General features: G+C 37.2%; 1 protein-coding gene across 4 annotated transcripts in view; it reads right to left on the minus strand.

Moving 5' to 3' along the window:
• The window catches only part of SHTN1 (shootin 1), a 122,707-nt gene that overhangs the window by 65,688 nt on the left and 44,506 nt on the right, over positions 1–12,513 (minus strand). For all 4 annotated transcript variants that reach the window (XM_073019392.1, XM_007964202.3, XM_007964199.3 and 1 more), the window contains exons 4-7: positions 10,523–10,617; positions 5,157–5,325; positions 3,031–3,128; positions 217–298 (exon numbers count right to left, since the gene is read on the minus strand). In XM_073019392.1, coding sequence (XP_072875493.1) covers positions 217–298; positions 3,031–3,128; positions 5,157–5,325; positions 10,523–10,617 — 444 coding nt within the window. The remainder of the gene's footprint in view (positions 1–216; positions 299–3,030; positions 3,129–5,156; positions 5,326–10,522; positions 10,618–12,513) is intronic.

Below are 12,513 nucleotides of genomic sequence, written 5' to 3' on the forward strand. Positions count from 1 at the left end.
GTTCCTTGTTCCTCAAGTGAAATCACTTTTAGATGTTCCCAGACTCTAAGTTGGGTAATAAAATAATAGGAATGGGAGAGACACACTGCTAGAAAAACACAATATAGGAGATTTTATTTACAATCATACTTAGGCATAGGAGTAAAATGACACACAATATATGCAAACAGAACAAACTGCATATGTATTGCAGAAAAAAAGATTGGACAGACTTACCTCTATTGCATTTTTCTAAGACTTTTCTCTGTTCAAGAACTTCTGAATTTAAAACAGCCTTTTCTTGTTTAACTTTATTTACCTAAAAATGTGAGATTTTTGAGGGGAGAAAACACCAAAAATTGTAAAACAGGACATATGGCAATGTGTGATACTCAATTGCTATTCAACTTTCAACATGAAGTTACAATTTAAAGCAGAAATTGGTTTCAATGTGTTAAGACTTTTTATTAAAGCTCTTCTTTAAAGCTTCAAGGATAGCTATTTAAGTTAGGATGTGTACCTGGTACAGAACTTATTGATATATTCCAGTTGGCATTGGCCCCTAAACATGACAGTATGCTAGCCATCCAATGTAAATGATGCATATTTTTTTAAAAGTAAAAAAAAAAAAGAATATAGAGATGGGGTCTCCTATGTTGCCTAGGCTGGTCTCGAACTCCTGGGCTCAAGCAATCCTCTTGCTTCAGCCTCCCGAAGTGCTGGGATTACAGGTGTGAGCCACCATACCCAGCCATGATTCATATTTTTAATGCAAAAATCCAACTAAAGATCACCCAGAAAATACAAGAATCATTTAGTCAAGATCTGATACTCAATTTTGGTATTCATTTTTAATGTTGATTACTTTTGATGTAAGTAAGACAAACATGAACTTTTAAAATAAAGGAAGACTTTGAACTTTGATGACTCTTGGCTTAAATAAAATACATATAAATACTCCCACAAAAATTTAAATTTCTGAAATAACTTTTGATGTCTATAAATGAAAAGAGAATACTATAGAAAAGTTCTTTTTTTTTTTAAAGAACATAAAGAAAAGCCACATATAGCAAGGTAGAAGATAAATCTCAAATATATTATATTGAATTTAGAAAGCAGGCATGTTCATAATATTTAAAAACACTCAAAATACTATGTCTTGTAGTGAACATGTAAATATATGCACTGACATGATAAACACCAAGTTCAGAATAATGGCTATTTAGGGAAACTGGGCAGGAAGCAAGGATTATGCAACTAGAAAGAGTTACACCAGGGCTTTCATCACTGTGCTAATATTCTGTGAATTAAGTTAGGTAGCAGGTATATGGATGTTCATTAAAAATAATTTTTTTTAGACACAGGGTCTCACTCTGTCACTCAGGCTGGAGGGTGGTAATACAATCATAGCTCATTGCAGCCTCGAACTCCTGGGCTCAGGCAATCCTCCCACCTCAGCCCTCTGAGTAGCTGGGACTACAGGCACATGCCACCATGCCTGGCTAATATTTTTAAAATATTTTTGAGAGACGAGGTCTTGCTGGTCTCCAACTCAAGTGATCCTCCTGCCTTGGCCTCCCAAAGTGCTGGGATTACAGGTGTGAGCCACTGAACTCAGCCCCATTATTTTGTTCATTATGCCTTTTCAGATGTCTGAAACAGTCATAATAAAAATAATTGTTGAACTGTCTTCCAATAACACCTCTAAGTGGGAAGGGAGTGAACCATCAGTAAATAATCACAACTGAGGAACAGAGCACACCGAGAAACAAAGATAATGGTCCTGAAAGTGGCTCTGAATCCATCAGCACCTCCAGATAATCTATGAACTGGTTCTTTTAGTGTAGGCTTTATTTTTGGTTTTGGTTTAAATTAGTAACTGGTACACACTGTCTAACAGTAAGGCCCTCTCCAAAATATCATCATCCTTCTTCCCATTCATTATACTGCTTTGCCACAATAATAAAAGGAGCTCAGACTGGGAAGTTGGCGGACACTGCTTCCCAACCTTTTTTACATCATGGCTTCCAAGAAAACGACAGTATGTGTATGCGAACTGAGGTAACTGGATGAGGCTGCTCACTGACAGGGTCAATACATTGGCATGCTCATAAGCCACTTTATCAAGCTGCAGTAGCACATCAGTTGGGAAGCGGTGGGCTACAGAATCTAAGAACCACTGATACAAATTAAATCAAGAATCAAAACTGTGAAGGCAAATCTTTGAAGCCTCGTGCAAATAAAAGGCAATTGTGGGGGTCTTGTTCTTAAAGACAGTTCAAAAGGAAAAAGAGGCCACGTGCAGCAGCTTGCATTTGTGTTCCCAGCACTTTGGGAGGACAAGATGGGAAGATCAGTCAAGTCCAGGAGTTCAAGGTAAGCCTGGGAAATACAGGAACCCACATCTCTATAAAAAAAATTTAAATATTAGGCAGGCGTGGTGACACATGCCTGTAGTCTCAGCTATTTGAGAGGCTGAGGCAGGAGGATCATTTGAGCCTGGGAGGTTGAGGCTGCAGTGAGCTGTGATCGTACTACTGCACTCCAGCCTGAGTGTGATAGAGTTAGGTCTTGTCTCAAACAAAACAAAACACCAGAAAAGAAAGATTCTGGAAGCAACCACTTGAATGCATCCTACCACCTATCATAAATGCCTGTGTTGGAGAAGCACGAGGGACAGTCCTTCCCAACTGAACCAGTCATTCACTGGAAAAGCAAAACATGCTCTTCTTTCTCTACCAGCGGCACTAAAATATATGACTTGAAATAGTAGCTACTATTTGCCTTACATAGCAAAAACTAGGGGAACAACAGGAAACATGTCCATGCTATTTCAGAGTTTTATTTATTAAGCCAGGTAGTGGGTACATGAATCGTCATGATCTTATTTCCTCTACCTTTTTCTATGTCTGAAATTGAGGAGAGAAGATTAAAATTGGTCCATGGTTCTCATGTTAGAAATAGGCTTATAATATTAAGTTCTTAACTTAGCAAATCCCCAAACACCTTGAAAATGCTAAAGCCCTTGCCTTTCAGGCCTGAGATACATACTTCTTCAATTACTTCTACGAGTTTGCTCTTGAGATTTTCCAGCTCAATGGCTAATATCTTCTTTTCCTCCTGAACGGATACAATTTGATCTCGAAGTTCTGCATTTTTAATGGAAAAAATATATAAATAAACTTATTTTTAAAAGAAGACATCAATCTGGTCAAAAGAATTGAAAATGCCAGTCCATGTGCAGCTTATGGTCAAGATTATTTAACAATTAAAAGGAAATGAAGAACCAAAGGACAATGAGAATCTCATTTGCATGGCCCCTCCCCTATATAGCCATGGATATTAACAATTTTATATCAGGCAACCTCACTACATTAAATGTACCAGATCATGTTTTCTTTGCATTCTATCAAAACCACATTCTAGAAAACTATCTGGCATTTTGGAAGTAAGATTTTTTAAGTTTTCAGCAACACAAATTAAGGTGTAGTATTTATTTCTTTTTTATTTCATAATGCCACAGGCTCTTATCACAAAACAATATAAATAAACAATTGGGCAGTTAATAATTTGAATATTTTGATTAAAAGTAAAAGTTTCTGACTTGTTGCCAATGTATAGTCCTTAGACATTATTTGAACTGATTAAAAATATAACCATTTGAAAGAAGGGTTAATTCTCATAATTTTCTCTCTAGAGTCATGGGTGTTTTGTTTTTAAATTTATTTCATAATTTTATTATTAGGATTCAATGAAAAATGTATTACTAGAATGAGAATATTATCAACTGTAAGTGCAAAATTTTCTGGTGTTAAAGTTACTTCTGTCACCCAAATGTTTGAAAATACACACAGATTAGCACAGACTACTCAAATTTATATTCCGGCCTACTGTTTTGCCACTTAGGTTTTAACTGCCTTTAATTTCTTACTGTTTTCCAAGTGCAATAAGAAACATGGTATGTGGTTATTTGTAAATTAAATCAAACTTTTTACATAAACTCAGCTTGAAGAAGTTATCAGACTTATTTCTAAATCACTTTCTCCATTGGCTGGCTAATCCAGAAAGAAGAACATGAAACCATTTTGTTCAAGCTCGAACAGAAAGGAGAATGATGAACAAAGGGAACTCCTTTAAAATTCCTCTCCCTCCCTACCAACACGAATTCTATTTTGTCTTAGCTTGAGGGGTTGAAGAGTCGGATAAAGATGGTGTCTGTAACATCCTTTCTTCTTTGTACTTCCAGTTGATATGTTATCTACCAAATAAATGAATATTGCTTTTGACCTGTATACTAAATTAAAATGGTCCAATAGTTATTGAGACAGAACTGCTTTCCTACATCTTTAAACATGTGTATGAATAAAATGAATGAGAATTTAATAGATGTATCATATGATCTTGCCTTACAACACTACCTGTTAACCAACAAAAAGGGGTGTTGGCTAAATATATTTTTATTCATTCTTTCTTTCATTTAACAAAAATATCTTGACACATGGTACATATCCTTAAGGTTATAGTATAACTGGCTGTTTCCATTGAGACAACACTTTCAAAAGTGCCTAATTCCAAACAAGAAAGTAACTCATAAAGCACAATTGTTATATACCCTATGGTGATTTGGAGATTTAAATAAATGATGTGGGAAGCTTTCAAAATGCTGATGCCCGGGTCCTACCCCATCCAAAATTCGGATTTAATTGGCCTATGGTGTCACAAAATTTTGGATAGGGTAGGACACAGACATCAGGCTTTTTTGTTGTTGTTGTTGTTGTTTTGAGATGGAGTCTCACTCTGTTGCCCAGGCTGGAGTGCAACGGCACAATCTTGGCTCACTGCAACCTCCACCTCCCAGGTTCAAGTGATTCTCCTGACTCAGCCTCCCAGGTAGCTGGGATAACAGGCACCCGCCACCATGCCCAGCTAATTTTTGTATTTTTTAGTAGAGACGGGGTTTCACCAGGTTGGCCAAGTTGGTCTGCAGCTCCTGACCTCAGGTGATCCACCCGCCTCGGCCTCCCAAAGTGCTGGGATTACAGGTGTGAGCCACCATGCTCTGCCCAGGCATCAGTATTTTTAAAGCTTCCCACATGATTCTGATGTGCAGTCGGGGTTCAGAAGCACTATCCTAATGGGGTACAAAATATGCTCAACAATTAAGCAAAGAGTTCTACCTTTAATTTGCTTCTGACACTGTACTGAGACACAAGTCTCGGCAGCACCGTCTGTGTCTGTAGTTGAATCTTCATCATCAATGTTTATCTCTTCAGTTATTACATCTGGCCCCAGCTTGGCCATGTACAACATGCTGATTCTTTTCAATGTTTTATTTTCTTTATTCAGCTAAGACAAAACATAAAAACAGTTATTTTAACAGCAGCCAAATGAGTACCTTGGGGTTTTAAACAATAGACAAATTAAGTATATTTTTGTCTTACATATTCATCAACACTCACAGCAGGACATAACAATTAGCAGATTCATTAAATAAGGTTTTATATTAAATTTATTTCTTTAACCAAGACCTGATGCCTGGATTACAGCCAGCAGCAAGTGGAAATGCTGGTTGTAACTGATGAGAGATATAAGGAACTAAGATAAAATACCAGTACAGATTAAATAAAATTTTGATTTATAGTCATTAATAGTCTTTAAAAAGGCACTTTATTTCAAGCAAATCTGTTTGCTGTGGTACTGTGAACACCTTTTAAATGTCTGTTTACCTAACATCTCCTCTTTTCTGGACATTACCACTCCTCATTGTTCCACATGACTTCAATGGGAGCGCCATGCTCTCCCAAGCATACCCCATCCCTTTGGTCACAGCGAATTAGCCCAGGGATTAAGCACATGACCCAAGTGTGACCAATCAGACCCCTCTCTAGAAATTTAGAGGCTAGAACAGAGCAATGAGTTTCTTTCCATGCGTCTGGACAGGAGCTGCTGGTAACCACATTCCACTACAGAATCAAGGAAAAGAGGAAGGTAGTTTTTAGAAAAGCTAAAACTGAAGCTGATGTGTACAGAAAGGAAGAGAAAAGCAATGGAGAAAGGGTTTCCCACCAGACTCAAGCCCCAAACTCCAGTCCATTCCTAAACTGCTCCTGACTCAGAGATCAAATGGAATTCTCTGATATTTCTAACAGATTCTTTTCTTGTTTAAACTAGTTCAAGCTGTTGTTTCTACTATCTCTTCTACTATCTCTATTAAAAGAGTTCTCGTTTGGTCGGGTGTGGTGCCTGTAATCCCAGCACTTTGGGAGGCTGAGGAGGGCAGATCACGAAGTCAGGAGATCCAGACCATCCTGGCTAACACAGTGAAACCCAATCTCTACTAAAAAAACAAACAAACAAACAAACAAAAAAAAACCACAAAAAATTAGCTGGGCGTGGTGGCAGGCACTTGTAGTCCCAGCTACTTGGGAGGTTGAGGCTGGAGAATCGCTTGAACCCAGGAGGCGGAGGTTGCAGTGAGCCGATATCATGCCATTGCACTCTAGCCTGGCAGAGCGAAACTGTCTCAGGAAAAAAAAACAAAAACAAAAACGCTGCTTAGGCTCTATACCATACCAAAATATCTGGCAGTGGAGCCCAGCATAGCACTTTTTCGGTTTCCCAGGTGATTCTAACGTACGTCAACACGAAGAATCATTGAGAAATGCATTGCTTTAGTATCCAACCCAGCTCTGCAATAAAATTCCATCTCTGCCTTTACAACTAACCTAATCCTTACGTTTCAGTTTTCACATCAATAAACTAAGAATTAAGATAGTTTCTATCCCACAATAGGATGATTAAATGAGACATTATATATAAAGTATTTAATATAGTAACTGCCACATAATAAAACTTCAGTGTTAGCTATTAAAAGTAAGAAAAGAGGTTTAGTTTGTGTCTAACTATCCTTTGGAAATCATTTATCCCAGCTAGTTTTCTTCAATCAAGGAAGAATTCAATTATGGAATTCAATTATGGAATTAAGGAAAAATTCAATTATGCATTTTCTTCTTCCTCCAGGATACTCATGGGACTATTAGTTTCTGCCACCTAGTGCTTAATATATTACTTCTTAGACAACCACTAAAATAATACCTTAGTAACATCATAGTTAACACAGTTCCGCCCTCAAAAGGGTTTAATGCCTCTATCAAACCAGGCACCAAAATCCATCAGTTTGTCTGTAATACAATTACTCTATTTAACAAAGTCACCAGTTTAAGGAAAAAAAAGCGAACCAGAAAACTTCATAAGTCTTCTCTGAAACACCATTTTCACATTTTGAAAGAAGAAATGTAAGATTTATATATACGAGGTCTTTTTTTTTTTTTTGGAGTTTGGTTCTTGCTCTGTCACCCAGGTTGGAGTGCAGTGGTATGATCACAGCTCACTACAGCCTCAAACTCTCAAACTCCTGAACTCAAGTGATCCTCCCACCTTGTCCTTTCAAAGCACTGGGATTACAGGTGTGAGCCACCACACCCAGCCTAGACATGAGGTCTTATGTGCATACTATTTGGACATTTTTGAGAATTCTGAATTTACAGATTTTGGCTAAGCAATTTCATTGTAGCTATTTGCCAAGCTATAGGTTAATGGCGTGCTACTTGTTGTTTGGAATCTCTCTATGTGGTGTAAGGCAAAAATACATCTTTTGTTTTCTTTTCTTGAGATGGAGTCTCACTCTGTCACCAAGCAGGAGTGAAGTGGCGTGATCTCGGCTCACTGCAACCTCCAACTCCCTTCATGCGATTCTTCTGCCTCAGCCTCCCGAGTAGCTGGGATTACAGGCACTCGCCACCATGCCCAGCTAATTTTTGTATTTTTAGTAGAGATGGGGTTTTGCCATGTTGGCCAAGATGGTCTTCATCTCCTGACCTGAGGTGATCCGCCCACCTTAGCCTCCCAAAGTGCTGGGATTACAGGTGTGAGCCACCGCACCTGGCCAAAAATATATCTTTTAAAATCCTACAGTAACAGAACCTAGTATTCCATTCAAATGTAAGTAGAGTTTTTATATTACCCATAGTTTGTGACTACTTAAAGGTACAAAACAAGCAAGTTTAATGGCTTTGGATCGTATGACTTAAATAACTGGTCTACATTTATCAGTTTTATCTACACATTTTAGCAAAGCAAAGTATCCATACTTGGTTCTAAGAAAATTATGAGGAACTGGGCACAGTGGCTCACACCTGTAATCCCAGCACTTTGTGAGGCTGAGGCAGGCAGATCACCTGAAATCAGGAGTTTGAGACCAGGCTGGTCAACACAGCGCAACACCGTCTCTACTACAAACACAGAAATTAACTGGGTGTAGTGGCAGGTGCCTGTAATCCCAGCTACTCGGGAGGCTGAGGCAGGAGAATTGCTTGAATCCAGGAGGCGGAGGTTGCAGTGAGCCAAGATGGCACCACTGTACTCCATCCAGCCTGCGCAACAGAGCAGGACTCCATTTCAAAAAGAAAGAAAAAGAAAATTATAAGGTGAAACTGCATCATAAGAATTAAACATTCCATTTGTCATTAATTTGATGGCAATAATGTAGAAAAGTAAGAATTTACAGAACTTGGCTCTCAGAAAAAATGAGCAGTTTTGCAAGTCTGCTTTCAAAAATGACAATTGATACTTAAATCAGAATGTGCTATTATCATTTATTGGAAACACGTATAATGAAGTTTCCACATTTTGCATTCAAAGCACTCTTTTACAACAAACAAGTACATTTATACTATTTGATTTAATCCATTTTTTGGATTTTTATTCTAGGCCCTATGAGTTCATACTACATCTTCAAAAATAAACTATATGTCCATTTTAAAAAGGCTTTTTAAAGAACAGGCAACAAACAGTGTTAAGTAAGGATCCTACTGTTAATACTTAATTGTAAAAATGAGCTTAGAGATTAGGTAACACTGGGTTCATAATCAGCAATGAATGTAAGAGTCACCAGGCAGCTTTTCTACACACACATGCCTGGGTCACACATCTAGAGCCAGTGGATCTGGCGTATTATGAAGAAGCCAACAACCATGGTGCATCCTGGCATTTAGAGCAAGACAACTGTAGCTCAGAGAGGTGAGTTCTCTTGCCAAAAGACACCTATTAAATAAAAGGGAAGACAGAAAAGTAATTTTTTTTACAGGGGGCCATATGCAAATATATTAACTCCAGTCCTAACTCTAGTCCATCATGTCACTGAAGATGAGATACTACAGTCCAGAGAACGAAACTAACTTGTCCAAAATCACATATGCCCAAAATGACATAACCAGGAACAAAACCTGTGTATACTGCCCCACAAACCAGTGCCTTCCAGAAACTCTGCCAATCCTGAAAAGTAGCCAGTATCCTCACTCTGGACGTGCTATGACAATAGGAATACTTGTTAATAACAGGAAAAAATAGAGAGTGTATCCTTAGACGCTAGAAGATCCAGAACAGTTAGCAGGCTCCAAATGTACTTTTTCTCTACTTATTCCAAAAAAAGAAATTCAAAAAATGAAAACAGAATTCACACAACATTATGGACTAGTGAACTCCAGGAATGTGCTGCAGAGTAAAAATGATGTGAGAATACTCATGTTATCATTTTTTAAAAAGTGTTTTTAAAGTGTATTGCTATGTATTCTTCAGACGAATACCAGGAGAGAAGTTACATACCCACATTTATATTCTTAGGTTCTGATTAAATATCTTATGAATTCTAATGTAGTGTTGTTATGCAAACAATTAAGCAAATGCCTCTAGCAAGCACACTGTTAATGCATACAAATTATATTTATTTATGTATTTATTGGCAGTAGGATTTCAGTCACATCCAAAGAAATTTTCGGAGGTGGGTGATGGAGGGGAGGGAAAAGAAACACAACTAGTATTACTAATGAAATTTGGTTGAAAATTGCTGTAATCCATTTTCTGATGAAGTGGTTCAGATGCATTTTACCCAACCCAAAATACATAAGACAGAGATAAAAAACATTCTTTAATAATAATGTACTTCTGATGAGACAGAATGTAGAAAATTACACACTTGGTAAATTCATCAGCAAGAGGCAATCAGTGGAACACTGGAGGTCACCTTTAGCATGCCCTCGCTTTGCTTTCACAAATAATCACCTGAAATGTATGGCTTCAGGGTGACTTTTTCATCTGATTCAAATATGAGACATTCACTGCTCTTTTATGTCACACCAGGTTAGTTTTAAACTTGGTTAGCATTTTAACCAAATGCATAGACATTTGCAAAGTTCCGTTTAATACTACTCTGGGACCATTTTTTCCACATTTTCACAGGCAAAAAGCACAAATGCTAAAATACTCACATACAAATGCTCCTTTTACAATTGGAATAACCTTTGCATTAAGGCGAATATTTACATAATCGTATTCCAGGATTCTGAGACCTTTTAACATTTCCCTCACCATCAGAGCAGATAATCGATTAGAGAAACAGAAAAGCAAAACCGGACAGAAGCCACTGCTTAGAAAAGCAAGTTGAAATTTAAAAGTTTAGGTAAAATTCCTTCATTTGAAGTCTCACCTTTGTTGCCAAAGCTTCAGCACTTTCTCGACAAGTCTTCTCTATTTCAAGATGGTTCTGCATGAAATTAACTTCCTCTATGACCATGTGAGAAACTAGGAATGAGGGGGAAAAAAAGATCTCAGCATTCAAAGATTAGTCAGCTATTCCAGGAGCCCACGCATCGTCCCATGATTAAGAATACTTCAATTCTTTGGCTAGCCAGACCTTTAGCTATCACTGAAAAAAAGGTTTTTGAGAAGCTGCCCTGATTAAATCTGAACTAATATTTGAATGTAGAAAGAAACAAGAACACAATGAAAAACATTCATTTTACATACATAAATTTTATTATGTACATTTTAAGAAAGCTAGATTTTTTTACATCTATTTTCTATGCAACTATGTATGTATTTCTATGCAACTATGTATCCATAGACATATCTGCTAATTTAAACAAAAGAATATTTCATAAATAAAGAGGAGTGACAGCATGACTTCTTTTTCTTAGCAGGGTATAACAAAAAATAAAAGAAAAATAAATCTTAAATTGATCTTATGACTGGAATAGTGATGTGGCAACTTGGCTAAGTACTGCAACATTAGTCTCTATTAGCTACAAAGTAGTTACTGCTATTTTGTAAATAACTCTTGGGCAGAAAAGTGTAAGCAATAAGATCTATGTACTATATGGTTATAAAGCAGAGGCTAATAAATTGCTTCCTGAATCACAGGCTATCAGGAGCATTAGAGGAAAAGTAAAATTTTACTTGATATTTTACCAATGCTTGAAAAATAGTATTTTTTAGATTTTCTGATAGCTGGTGCATGTAAATTGAGATTTACATGTATAAAGTGATTTAGAACTTGAGTTATATTTTGAAGATCAAGTAAGAAAAATGCCAATTCCTTCCACCCATATTTCTAGTTTAAATGAAAACTCTCAGAATCTCAACCCTAAATGTAGACAGTACTTATTGCTATTTGTTTGGCTTAAAAAAAAAAAATTAAAGGAAACCCAAATGTGAAACCCAACAAAGTTAGGCAAAAAGCACTGGGCTCACATAACACAAAGAGAGATTACTTTTGCTTCATTTAAGCTTAATTAACCTGCAATTATGATTAAACTCAGGGGAAAAAATTTCTCTCCAAATTAAATACAAAAATGTATTACTTCCTAAGTCTGTCCAAAGTTCTTATTATGTTAATATTCAAATTCATAAAGCAGCACTAAATGGCCAGAAACATCTCTAACCTTGACATTTTTTCAGGGGTAATAATAATCTGCAGCAAATGCAGGCCAACCAAAAACCACTTAACTAATTAGTAGTTGCAGTCACCGAGAAAAACATGAATCAACACTGTTATTACAAGTGGCACATTTGAGTGGCATCTAATTATGACTTGATGAGCACGATACTTGCATTATCAACATTACTACTGCATCCCATCAGGGCCTAAAAGCTGCTGATGGCATTGACTTCGAGAAACTCCCACTCAATGGTACAGCAGCACCCAACAATCGGCTTGGCAGGGGCCCCCCTCACTAAATGACACGTTAAGCGTAATTACTGGTAGACATTGTAAATAAACAGGATTGGAAGTGAAAATTGTACCAAGTGCATAAGACACAATCTGACACATTGGAAGTGGCAGCCTTAATTGAGAGTTTCTTTGACTGCTCAAGATCATTTCAACTGCATTTCTCAGAGGACAGTGATTATAACTGTGGAGACAGACGGCATAATGGTATCAGCACTGCTGACAGAGCAGTGAATTAAATTGTATCTGCTGTTGTGTGAAAGCCTTGATGAGAGGTACAGATGCCTTAGTGGTCTTATCATTATAACACAATGGTCATGTTGTCATCAACCTTTCTGGCTCCAATTGAAAAGAAATGATTGTGTGTTGAAGCTCCCCCTCCCTTCCACATCACCCCCCTTCTTCTCTTCTATCTCTTGTTCTGAATAGAACCAATTTTCAGAGAGCTATGAAATCACGCAATAGGTCCT

This window comes from Chlorocebus sabaeus, chromosome 9 (assembly GCF_047675955.1).
Source record: "Chlorocebus sabaeus isolate Y175 chromosome 9, mChlSab1.0.hap1, whole genome shotgun sequence".
Taxonomy (NCBI): Eukaryota; Metazoa; Chordata; class Mammalia; order Primates; family Cercopithecidae; genus Chlorocebus; species Chlorocebus sabaeus.